This window comes from Nomascus leucogenys, chromosome 11 (genome assembly GCF_006542625.1).
Source record: "Nomascus leucogenys isolate Asia chromosome 11, Asia_NLE_v1, whole genome shotgun sequence".
Taxonomy (NCBI): Eukaryota; Metazoa; Chordata; class Mammalia; order Primates; family Hylobatidae; genus Nomascus; species Nomascus leucogenys.
Window position 1 is genome coordinate 36118720 of NC_044391.1, and position 13451 is coordinate 36132170.

Here is a 13451-nt window from a genome sequence, read left to right on the forward strand (position 1 = left end):
GCTGCAACTGATGTACAAATCCATTATCCAGGCATAAAATGCTTTACCAAAAAACAAATTAAATGGCTTTATAGCTCTTAGCTGGATACATTGCCAAAATATGCAAGGGATGAAATATGTATGTGACTTCTTTAAGAGAAGAAATTGAAACCAGGAGCCAATTACTTCTCAGCAGTGCAAATTATACTCCAACTCTATATTTCATGTCTTGTCTTGTTTATCTTACTTAGATTGTAAACTTAATGGGGGAGGGGAAGAATCTGCCCCTTATATTCTATCAGCCAGTAGAGCACATTCCTATTAGTACTTCCATTGCAAATATATATTTTTTGTCAAAAAAGGGAATTTATTTTTTATAAAACAAAAATAAGCAGGGCATCCAGAAAGGCTTGATTCCTAGCCTACTATGAAAATGTGAATAAGCCATTTCACCTTTCTTCCTATTTTCCTCTCTAATGAAAGGAAAGTACCCACTTCCCTTTTCCAGGCCGTGGTGTGAGGTTTCATTATACAATATCTGTGAAGTTAATTTGGTTTCTCAGAAGACGGGTGTTACATAAACAGCAAATATTATTACCCTCATTGGGTTGCGTTGTGTAACATCCCAATTTTCAGCCAAAAGAATTGAGAAAGATACCTAAAATTTCACTTTATTTCATTAAAATTGCTCTTTTTTCATCACCAGACATAACATTGTGTATTGTAATGAAGCTGTTCAGGTCTGTGTTTATGACAGAGAAATGTTTAATGAATCCTAGGCTACTCCATGCTGAGAAGGAACTTTATATTTTTCCCCAACTCTTAGTTGCCTAGAAGGCAAATGGATGTTTCAAAGGAAATAATTGCTCTTCAGAACTTTTAAAACCTATTATCCTAGTGATTCTAAAGTTTTAGTTTTTCCATAAATAAAAATCATTATCCTAGTGATTCTAAAGCTTTAGTTTTTCCATAAATACTTCCAAGATCACATAAAATGTTCAAGTGAACAAGGGCTGCTATAAATAATTTTTTTTCAGAAGACCTCAAGGAGAAATTTCACTAATGTCCTAACCCACATGCTTCTCTCCCCACACCTATGTTTCAACTGACTTAACATATATATATATAGAGAGAGAGAGAGAAGAGCTAATGTTACAAATAATTACTTCCAACTCATTAAATAACAAAGAACATCAAATTGCCTTACTTTTTGTCCAAGGTGTCCAAAAAAAAATTATCACAATGTGAAAGAAATTTTTTTTTTTTTTTTTTTTTTTTTTGAGACGAGTCTCGCTCTTTTGCCCAGGCTGAAGTGCAATGGCGCGATCTTGGCTCACTGCAAGCTCCGCCTCCCGGGTTCGCGCCATTCTCCTGCCTCAGCCTCTGCTCCCGCCACCGCGCCCAGCTAATTTTTTGTATTTTTAGTAGAGACGGGGTTTCACTGTGTTAGCCAGGATGGTCTCGATCTCCTGACCTCGTGATCCACCCGCCTCGGCCTCCCAAAGTGCTCGGATTACAGGCGTGAGCCACCACGCCCGGCCGGAATTTCTCTTTTAGACAAAAAGATGAGCTCTATTAGGCCTGGGCAAAGAGAATGCAGAGAAAAGTTTTAAAATTCTGAGTGGAGCTGTCATCAACTCTTCATCTCCAGACCACACATTGTAAGGTCACCTGCCATTCCTGAGGCTCAAATGGAAAATCAACAGCAGGTTACACCACGTAGTCATTTTTCTTAAATGACACAATCTGGAATCTCAAGAATTTTTGCATTCATCTAGTTTTGTAACTGCTTTCTACATTGAGCAAAGTATAGACAGAACAAAAACTCTTAACCAAATTAAAAACTTTTAAAAATTGATGTGCTGAACATCAGCTCCCAAAATATAATACATTGTCTTCTATTCTCCATCACTCAGGAATTTCATCAGAGAACACATTACATGTTACTTTACTGAGAGCCAAGCAAAAAATGTGTCTTAAACAATCTCAATCAAAGGCAAAGTTTAAATGACCTATAAGAATTGAAGACCAGGATTTTTTGCACACATATAGTGAGACCAAAATATAAACCATCCAGAAACCATGCAGGCTAGATTTGGGTACAACAATCCACAATAACAAGTTAAGGTAAGGTATCGCTGTTTCAAGCTAGTCTACTGCTTAAATGTACATTTCTCTTTTCCCTATAATATAAATTCAGGAATTTTCCTTGAAAAAATTAAATGACGATCCAAAATTAGAGATTTCAGAAATTGAAGCATTATTATCTTGTTCATGCAGGAAAAGGAATGTTCGAACTGAAAGAGTATTAGGAAACACTAACTTCTCTTCTTGACTAACTTCTCATTTTTCCAGAGAGAGCAACTGCTTGGCATAAAAATGACCTAGTTAGTTAATAACAGAGCTAGTGTCTGTTATTTGATCAGTTTGATGATGTTCACTGCTCCTATGCTTTCTATTAGTCCTTATGTCTTGCTGTGGTTTTCTGATTGTGCCAAGTAAAAGGTATTAGATTCCTTTCTTCCGAATGAATTAAAATAAATTAAAACTTTTTCTGTTTTTTAATCTGAGAAATTGGTGATAGAATAGATGAGCAGTTGGCAAACTATGGCACTGAGTCAAACCTGGCCAGCAACCTGTTTTTGCACATACAGTTTTATTAAAACATAGCTTTTCTGGTTCATTTATGTAATTTCTGTGATTGCATTTGTGCTGGAACAGCAGAGTTTAGCAGTTATGGTAGAGACCTTATGGCCCCATAGCCAAAATTACTTAATATCTCTCCCTCTGCAGACAGTTTCCAATCACTGGAACAGAGTTTACCTCTATATAAAGTTATTCAACAAAAAAAGTGTTTTAGTTACATGGGATTCTTTTTAAAAAACAATTCTCCAATGAGGTGAATTCTGAAGGAAGAATGAATAAGTCTCAGGTATAAATTTTTATTGTGGTAATCAGAATCACAAAGCCATCCAAATTCTCAATTTTCCTTCAAATGTAAGAGACACTAACACTCTATACCATTTCTGACCCACTCATCTTGTATTTTGTAAAGTTTGTAGAGCCTCTTCTAAGAGAAAAGAAATGGCTCTTACTCTCTACTATTTGGTATACAGTCTGGTCCCCATCAACTCCATTTCTGATTTTTGTACCAAAACAGATATTCTTTAAAATAGACTAGTTTTTAAACTGCTGTTGGTAGAGAAAAATGTATTGCATTGAAATCGTAACTGTTGTGCCTTACATTAGAAGTGAAGATTAGTCTCCTAGGACTACTTCCTTTTCTGTGTAATTTGGCTAGGACACCACAGTCACTTTCAAATACACTGTGGTATTTTACGTGCACTATCAATTAGAACCTACTCCCCGAGCTCATAATTGACAATAGACAATAATGTAAGGACAACATAACAAGACAAGCTTCACAATAAATGGCCAACTTCAAACTGCAGTATCTAGATTTTTCAATTAAATAAGCAAAGGTGAGGGGATAGATTCATGGATCAAATTCTCTACAGGTAATAATGTAACACATTAACTGCCTACAGAAAGGAAGTAAATCTCAATTACTAAAAAAGGCTCTCATCACTCAGTTGTCTTGGTGTCATTCCCGCTTTTTAAAACAATTACCATGCCTTAGAATTCAACAGCTCTAACAAATAGATGCTGTATTTTGTGATCATTACACATGATTCTATGGCTTATACATTTTATTAAAAGACAGCTTAAAATGTAGGTGGCTTATTTTTTTCACAAAATGAAAGAAAAGGGAAATTTCTTCTTTTAAAGTTGTTCTTTACAGAGATGGGGTGGGGGGCTGAATCTAATCTCAGATTTAAGGCGGTCTCTTAAGGTTAAATAATGTGCCTCTGCCATCTAGCGGCCATCACTGGGAAACACAACTCTGGAACACAGCTCTGATTGCTACCATAAAACCTTAGACTTATTTAACTCCAGACACTCCCTTTTTACTAAAAACATAAAAAATAAGTTTACAAATACTATTAGAAAGTAAATGACGTATGATTAATAGAATGCACATTAAGTGCATAGCATTGCCTTACAATTGAAATAATACTACACTAGAAACTAATGAGGTATTATATTGGTTTAAAATACTTTGAGTTCAATCGTATAGATTTGTGGACTCTATTACCAGTGATAATTTTTTATAACTTCACAAATATCTACATTTATAAATTAAATGATAAATAATGTATCAGCAGTAGTTTCCAAAGAAAAACATCATCATTTCAAAAAATCTCTTGCGACATTTAAAATACAGGCAACTGACTGTCCCTTTCTGCACTTTTCTATCCCATCTTCGACTACCAGATGATTTACTTGCTCATTCCTGCATCTTCCCTCCTTCTCTCATCCTAGAATTTCCATAAATGCTTAGAATATACAAATTTCAGCTTTACAAACATAAAATGTCCTTCTAGGGAACCATTATTATTGGAATTTCCTGACCAAAGCTTTCTGACAACAGTTTTTCAGGATAAAGTATACATTAAACCTTAAAATGTCAACATTTTGCCAATTTTCCTTTCTTTTCTCCCAGTAGTCTGATTTACATAATGCTTTTTGTCAGAAGGTACATGAACAGTTAAATAAATATTGATAATATAGAGACAAATATCATGGTATTATAAAAAATACTCAGTTATGTATAGTATAAGAACTTCAGGTACAAGGAAACACCATTTCACAAAAGTTTTAAGTGTAGAACTATATACCTATTAACAATAACATATATATTATATTTTGTTTAAATAAATTAGTTTAAGGGTAATTTTCCATATGTCACTTATTAGTATTTTATTGTTTTCCATCCTCTGACCATGTCTCAGATCTCATGGGCCTCATGAAAGGTAAGCTTCAACTGAGTTTAGAAGAAATTTGAAGACCCAGGTAAAAAAGAAAACAAATGGTAATCTCTTGAAGCCCATTATTTATTCCTAAACTTATACATATTCCTTAACCCTCAGCTCATTTGTATGTTCCTAAAGCCCATTTATATATTCCTAAACCCATATGTGTCAACATATTTTTATATACACTCATATGTTTCGCAAACACAGACAGTAAGATATCATGAGAAATGACTTTTAAAAATTTGGTGTCTTGAATAACTATGATACAGTCTTGAATCTGTAAAATTATTTTAGCTGGTAATAAGAAGTATGAAAAGTTTTGGGTTTGGCAGCAAAGTGGTGAATACTCTGGTCTTCCACCTTAAAACTCTAAATATTACAATTTCATTGTTCTTTCCACCCCTAATGTTCTTTGAAATTAAGTAGACATGTTATTCTATACATAGTATATCTAATTATTGCATTAACTATTAATGCTGAATTTAAAAATCTGGCATCCACTATAGATTTCAGCAGATTTTTAGAATAAAAATAACTGAAATCTGCTTCAAGTCTGGGTCAGCAAGATTTGCTTTCAAAGCCATTATTATATTACATTCTCATCTTAGGTTGATTTATTTTATTCCTTCACAAGGGTATTTAATTGCAACTAGAGGGAGTACTCCAAGAAAACTTTTGACAGGCATAGAATGAGAACCTGGCTGCTGCTGATACAAGAAAAACTTATGTTTACATAGGTTGGTGCAAAAAGCCATTGCGGTTTCTGCCATTAATGGCAGAAACCGCAATGGCTTTTTGCACCCCTAATCTTTAAACCACTGGAGATATTTAACTGCCTCCTCCAAGTATCAGTTTTCAATAAAATAGATTACCTTTATAGGTAGGAGGAACATTGAAATAATGAAGCACCACAAGAACTGCAAAATACAATAATATTGGAGAGTCTCTTGCTTTAGATAATATGAGGAAGTCAGTAACTTAAAAACACTACATTGCACTTTAAATAGAGGAAAACAAAAGAGAGAGAATATATTTTTAATCCTAAAGTAATACCTAAAGTGAATCAATATGTATGTGGCAAGTATTACTACACAAGGAGTTACTGTCAAATTGCACCATGGCATACTTATTAAAAGTTCCAGGCACTCACTGCATGCTTAATGGTAGAAAATGGTCAGATCAATCTGTAATCAAAATGTGTAATAGAGAGCCCCACTGACTTACCACCAGGCCACCCTTCTCTGTGGAAATGCTTACATTTTCTAAGCCCAGGAGCACAAGAAGTGGAATCGTTGTCATTCCTCCTTGAATCCATTCCTGCAGAGACACGGTTCCATCATGATCATAGTCAATTTCTTCCATCATTTCATGGAGGATCTGGAGTAGAGGAGATAAGGGAAAATTTGTGGTCAATCAATAAAATAAATTTCATAGGCTACAACATATGAAATTGTGACTAACAAATAAGTGGAGAGTTGGGATAACTGTCTTGGTAACTCAGTACAACATTAATTCTATTACTGATGAAGTAGTGACTTTGTTAGCATTTCTAAACCTGGCCACTTACACTGATCACTTTTTAGAAATAAGTGCTTAACTTTTCAATATTTTTCCAATGAACAGCACAGCTAAAACAAGAAGAATCTTTAATAAGTATGAAAGTGGTCTTTAATTACTTTCTCCAGATTATTTTTTAGATTCATATATATGCCAGAAAATGTCTGAACAAATTAACTTCATGGCAAAGAGCTCATATAATTCTTTGCTAAGTAGTAAGGGGCGAGGGAATTTAGTTGCTTTTAATTGCCTATCAGAATTTAATAGAGTCAAGAAGTTAAAGGATCAAATCAAGTTTAATTAAACTTCGTTTCTAAAGATGACTTGCACATAATGTCTTAAAATGTTCTCTGCAGTGTTTGTTTGCAATACATTTACTTCTCTGTGGTATGGTGGCAATATCAGTACTTACCTAGAAGGGCTGTTGTGAGGATTAAATAAGCTAATGTATTATAAGCAGATGAGCCCCTGGCATATAGAGTCAGTGTCATATGGTGTTGTTTGTGTTATTATTAATGGAAATTATATATAAGTTCCAAATATATTACCCTTGGTTGCTGGGAAAGCAAAGTACTTCCCATCTAATGGCATCAAGATGGCAAACATGGTAAGAATTCTAATGAAGAAAGGAACTCACTGTCTTTATATAATACAAAAATGTTAATCAATTTGGAAAAAAAGAGAAATGCAGAGAGCATTGGAACAGAGATTGGAAAAGATGCAATGCATGAAATATTTGATTTGTTGGTAGAAGTATTGTCTGCCTAGACACTCTTGTGTTTGGTGTCTTTACTCGGAAAGTATTGTTTTTGAAAATTAGATTATTTTTCTCCCCCTGCCTCTCAAGAGCTTGCTGATGAATTAGAAGAAATGTATCAATCATAAGAGAAATAAAACAATGACATTTGTTTCAGATGGGTGACGCTTTCCTTTTTGTACGTAATAAATCTCATGTTAAAGCCATCCTCTCAGCGTGTCTCAAATCCCATGGGCCTCATAAAAAAATAAGATTGAACTGAGTGTAGAGCCTGAGTTAATTTGATAAAAACTTCTAGGGACACTCCAGTCTTCCCTACTACTATAATCAACCTCAAATGTTCATTTCTCTCGCTCTCTCTCTTTTTTTTTTTTTTTTGAGACAGAGTCTCACTCTGTTGCCCAGGCTGGAGTGCAGTGGCGCAATCTCGGCTCACTGCAAGCTCCGCCTCCCGGGTTCACGTCATTCTCCTGCCTCAGCCTCCCGAGTAGCTGAGACTACAGGCGCCTGCCACCACGCCCGGCTAATTTTTGTGTGTGTGTATTTTTAGTAGAGACAGGGTTTCACCATGTTAGCCAGGATGGTCTCAATCTCCTGACCTCATGATCCACCTGCCTCGGCCTCCCAAAGTGCTCGGATTACAGGCTTGAGCCACCAAGCCGGGCCCATTTCTCTTTATTTATATATGCAAACCTATGAGAAGCCTGCTGATGTGCACATTTGTTTACAATGAGAACTACTGAAGCCTTAGGCAAGATGACGAGGCAGTTCCCATGACAGCACACATAATGTACAACTTTGTACCATTTCAGCTCCCTGGAATAGTAGCAGACTTACCAGTAACACACATGTCAAATAATGCTATAGTTTATTACTTGTATTCTCCAGTCAATAATCTGACAAATACACTAGGTATTTGTTGTAGAAAGACTACTCAGCCACCAGCTTTCCCCTTCCTCCTAGCATCCTGATCTCCTTTTTCTCAAATCTACAAACACCCCCCCCCACCCACCCACACACCAAAAATGCTTTTGTTGAGAAGTGGTAGTGCCCGCTGTTTAGAAACCTGAATGGAAAAACAAATCCCCCTCCCACTCTCCATGTAGTAACAAGCTGGCTTGATTGACAGATGACTAATCTGCACAGGTAGAAAGGTGAGTAGGAGAGGAGAAAGCTGTTGTCGATTAAAAGGGCAACAGAAAAAATCAGAAATTCCTGGCTTTCGGTGAAAATATTAAGGTGAGTCAAACAATAAATTAAATACATGTTACCATCTACTTTATCATTCCACATACAAATGGCAGCCTGTTAATGACATCTGCCACTCACTATAAGCACAGCATATGCATTTCCCAATAGTTGATTTAAAACTGGAAAAATCCTAATCCCAGTAAGACAGGAAAATGCTATCAGAGTTCTTGCAGCATATACTCATGCCATTATCCTGTTGTTTACTGCATAGATGTGAACAGAGGTTAAATATACACTTCTTGAATTTGCATACAATGTAAAATCATTTAAATAAAATTTATTTGCATTTGCTTTATTCATATACACTTTGCTAAAGGTTTTAAAAATAATATAAACTCAATATCTCTTACCAACTTTCCCCAAAATATTTTCTGTGGCCAAAGTTATGGTTTCAAGTCAAGTATATTCTAATATGTATTTGAATAATGTTGAAATTTTGATGTTTATTCAAAATAAGAATTCTATGTTCTTATAAGCATTTTTAGATACTCTTTCTCTAAACAATTTAATTCAAAATTCCTGACTAGCTGAAGAGCTTTGGGCAAGTAATTTTAACATATTTGGGTCTCAATTTACTCCTCTGCAAAATGAAAAACAAAATAGTGTATCTACCACAGAGAGTTGAAAGCAGTATATAACATATATACAAGGTAACACAATGCACTGTGCATGGAAAACTACCATCTTCTTTTATGGCATGGCATGGCCTTGGCAGTGTCTATCAGGACCTTCTGCTTATCCACATGTATGTAAGAACACCATTCAAAATAACTTCCATGAGGAAGAAAGCAAAAGTTACTGTTAACAGCTTCAGAACTCCACATATACCTTGTTATCTTATTCAGAATCTACTTTGACTTCTGATTAGAAATAGTAGCTTAGTTATCAAAAGACAAAATGAAATGACAGGAATATATCAGGGTCCCAGACAAGAGAAAAAAAAGAAAAAGAAAGAAAAGAAAAGAAAAGGAAGGAAGAAAGGAAGGAAGATGAAAGATAAGAAAGAAAGAAAGAAGAAAGAAAGAAGGAAGGAAGGAAGGAAGGAAGAAAGAAAGAAAGAAAGAAAGAGAAAGAAAGAGAGAGAGAGAGAGAAAGAAAGAAAGAAAGAAAGAAGAAAGAAAGAAAGAAAGAAGAAAGAAAGAAAGAAAGAAAGAAAGAAAGAAAGAAAGAGAAAGAAAAAAAAAGAAAGAGGCCTTCCAGAATTTAGCCGATAGTGAAATCATTCATATACCTACTGGATTAAGTTCAGTGACATCCCACTCAAGGTATTCTGCAACATGCATCATCTGGCTGATGATATTTTCTAGCTCCTGGAAGAGAAAGATAAAAAATATGAATACAAGATCTTAGTGAGTTTTAAATCTTTCACTTGCAGAAATTGTTTTGTTCAATGTGTAGCTAAAAAAGTTAACATGAGTTCTATGGGAATATGTATATGTACATAATCCTTTTTAAAGGTCTAATTAACTATATAAAGAAAAGAGAATCCTAAATATAAATTTATCTTGTACATTGTCTAGAAATGTTCACCAGCAGAGGGCACAACTTTACAAAAAATACATTTTCTTCTACTAAAAGAGAGTGTGAAGAAAGCAGGACCAAATACATATTGTCACATGTGATTTTTAAGACACTGAATTCCCTGAACCTTTGGCTTGTAAACAGATGTGAAAGGGTGGAAAAATCATTTGAGGACAAGTGAGAAGTCTATTTTTATCCTGATGCACTGAGAATGTATATTGACTGTTTTAGTCATGTATTGAATAATTTGCTCTTGAAAGAAGAGTGTTCAGGGTCAAGGTTTGCAGGACAAGTATATGTAGCATTTATTTTGTGAGAGGATGAAATTTTAGTTTGAATTTCCATATTATTCTGCTCAATTATCAACTCTTTGAAGAATTGCAAATTAATACATACGACCTGGCTAAATTAATTAAAACATTTTCCTGCCTATTTATCTAATGTTTTAATTTTTCTCCACCTATAGAAAAGATTAAACATGGCTTTGGGAAATGCTTGTAATTTTACATGAAAACATGACATAATTTGAAAAGTGGTGTTTTACGGTATGATTTAAAATGTAAGAAGTATAAAAGAATAAAGCTTGAAAGTACAATAGTTAAAGATTATTTTACTCAAATCTCTCATCTAATATATGTAGTCGATGTTCATGGAATGGAGAAGAAATATGATAAAACAGATTCTGTTTTGGGGAGCCGTGGTTCCCTCCGAGGAACTAATGAAAGCTATAGTCCCTCTCTCCACACACACACACACAAAAAAAAGTATAATTATGAATACGTTACTTAAGTAAGACAGGCTGCCCCAGAAGTAATACAAATATAAACATATTTATTACAGATTAACAAATTTTAAGACATAAATCCCTTGAATTATAGGTTAAGAGTGTGCATGTGTGTGCATGCACGCATTACTAATCTCTCACCTACTCCATCTTTGCTTACACGTGCCTTAATGGTTTGTAAGTGTTAAAGTTCCCGGATTTAAGAACACAAACTATTTTTGGTGGACTGTTACGTAGGCATGTGATATTAGGTAAGCCACCCCACCTAAGACTCAGTTTTCTCGTCGGTAGAATAGCTACTCTAACTTTACCTCCTTCATAGAATTGCTTCAAAGATTAAACATGTTATTATACAAAATGCATTTATTTTGTTGTTTGCCATATTGCAAATGACCAAAAAATCTTAACTATTATTATTAGAAATAGTGGACATTTTTCAAATTATCATTTTCTTTCTGTTTTGCCCCCAGTAGGTGAACTGGCACACCTTAAAGGTACCAAGACACACGACGTCAGAAGGTACAATTTAAACTTGATAGTGAAGGAAAAATATTGGAGCAGTAGGTATTGTGGAGAAAACCCTAGAAATGAAATCCAGGCCTTTAATTACAAAAAAATGGAGACTAGTTTAACCAAAACTAAATATATTTATCCCCAACTCATTGTTTAATATTGGGACTATAGTTCTAAATATTGCTAGTAGTCTACTGTATATGCTAACAAAAAATAAAAGAGACAAAAAAAAGGACTATTTGACTGAATTTTCAAATCAACTGCCAACCCATGGCTAAAGCCTAGTAAAGAATCATCATTTTAATTTAATTAAAAAAGAAACATTAAATAAAACAACTCTCCATTAAAATATAATTTGCATTAGTGTAGTCACAAGTGCTATAACAAGCATATTAAAGTATCTAGAAGAAATTAAAATTTCTAGTCGTGAAATGGCACCATAAAATGAGCAAATTTATTATGTAGCTTGGTATTTCTAATGGGAAACTGAAGACCACTAGGCACTTAAAAATAATAGCATTTGAAAAAAAAAAATTTTTTTTTTTTTTTTTTTTGAGATAGGAGTCTTGCTCTCTCGCCCAGGCTGGAGTGCAGTGGCGCAATCTCGGCTCACTGCAACCTCCACCTCCCAGGTTCAAGAGATTCTCCTGCCTGAGCTTCCCGAGTGGCTAGGATTACAGGTGCCCACTACCATGCCAGGCTAACTTTTGTACTTTTAGTAGAGACGGGGTTTCACCATGTTGGCCAGGCTGGTCTCAAACTCCTGATCTCAGGTGATCGCCCACCTTGGCATCCCAAAATGCTGGGATTACAGGCATGAGCCACCGCACCTGGCCAGCATTTGAAAAATTACTGAGACTTAAACATAATAAATCCCACAATCACAGCATCAATTCAGAGTGATGGTCATTTCCTAGAGTAGGAGTTATATATTTTAATCTCTCTCTGGAGAAGCTAATATACCATTATCCTACTCAAAGTTACATAAATAGGCTTCCAACCTCATTGCTTTGCTTTTAAAAGTCTATTTTAGCTGCCATAGGGTGGTCTATCAGATGATGAGAAAAACTCACTCATTTTCAGAGATCATGTCTATTTCAGTCATTATTAAATATATCATAACATTTGTTTTTAACAATATTAAATATATTAAAAATGGTGCACTTCAAAATTTCCATACTATGACACTTATTCTATTAATATTCTTATATTTCCTTGATAGAACAAGAAATAATATAATATGCAAAATATGTTACCAAACATAAGGTAGATTCTTGGATGGAACCTGAGATGGACTTTCATGCATGGTACTGATCTGTGCAGTAAGACTAAAAACTACTTTCTATTTCTCTGAAAGCTAGCAATGATTTCCATATATTACAAATAAACGTTTAATTATTCCTTTCAGTTAATCATATAAAGATGGTATTTTCTTATTTTTTATGACTATAACTATAGAATATAAATTGAATATTAAATTGGATGAGATATTTAAGAAGCAAAGTTTGTGAAAGCAATCTGTAAGTATATTTACCTATTTCAGCAGCATATAGGACTAAAGATACCATGTAAAGCTGGGAAAATAATGAGATAATTAAATTGACTTTATAAATCCTTAAAATTCGACTTATAGTCTCAAGTTTCCTTAATGCCAAATGTTACGGATAGTTTTTCTCTCATTCTAGATCAATGGTTTCAACTTAATCTTATGTTTTATTCAGACAAGGCTGGTGCTTTTCTCTTTTTTACCTAACTTCAGTGCAGGAAAAATAAAAAAAGTCATGTAGTGGTAGCAAAACTATTCAGTAGAACAATTGTAATCCCAACAGTTTCCTCAGATCACTCTCTTTCAAAAACTCAAAAGATAAAAATGCCATATGAGTGGATGTAAATTACATTAAGTGTGCCTTCTGTGGTAATAACTATAAATTTATTCATTGCATTTTTCAGAAGAAACTCTGAAGTTTTCACAGAAACTTTGAAGAAAAAAATTACCGAGCTGTCCAGGAAGCCATTCCCATCCGTGTCATAAAGGCGAAACATAACTAGAATGAAAGAGGTGTTGAAAACAAGATTATAGGCAAATAAGATCAATGTTAGTTTAAAGCATATTCATTAAAATTTAGTTTGCATTGAAAACAAGTACTAAATTCCTCCCCTGCTCCAAACAATTAATTTGTGGGATTATTTCTCAAACTAAATTGAAAATGAA

The 13451-nt window shown here is 34.3% G+C and overlaps 1 protein-coding gene across 15 annotated transcripts in view; it reads right to left on the reverse strand.

Annotated features, from left to right (window-relative positions):
• DGKB (diacylglycerol kinase beta) overlaps positions 1-13451 on the reverse strand; it is a 799601-nt gene that overhangs the window by 534689 nt on the left and 251461 nt on the right. For all 15 annotated transcript variants that reach the window (XM_030822175.1, XM_030822171.1, XM_030822169.1 and 12 more), the window contains 3 exons: positions 13235-13284; positions 9657-9731; positions 6114-6233 (listed from right to left, as the gene is read on the reverse strand). In XM_030822175.1, coding sequence (XP_030678035.1) covers positions 6114-6233; positions 9657-9731; positions 13235-13284 — 245 coding nt within the window. The remainder of the gene's footprint in view (positions 1-6113; positions 6234-9656; positions 9732-13234; positions 13285-13451) is intronic.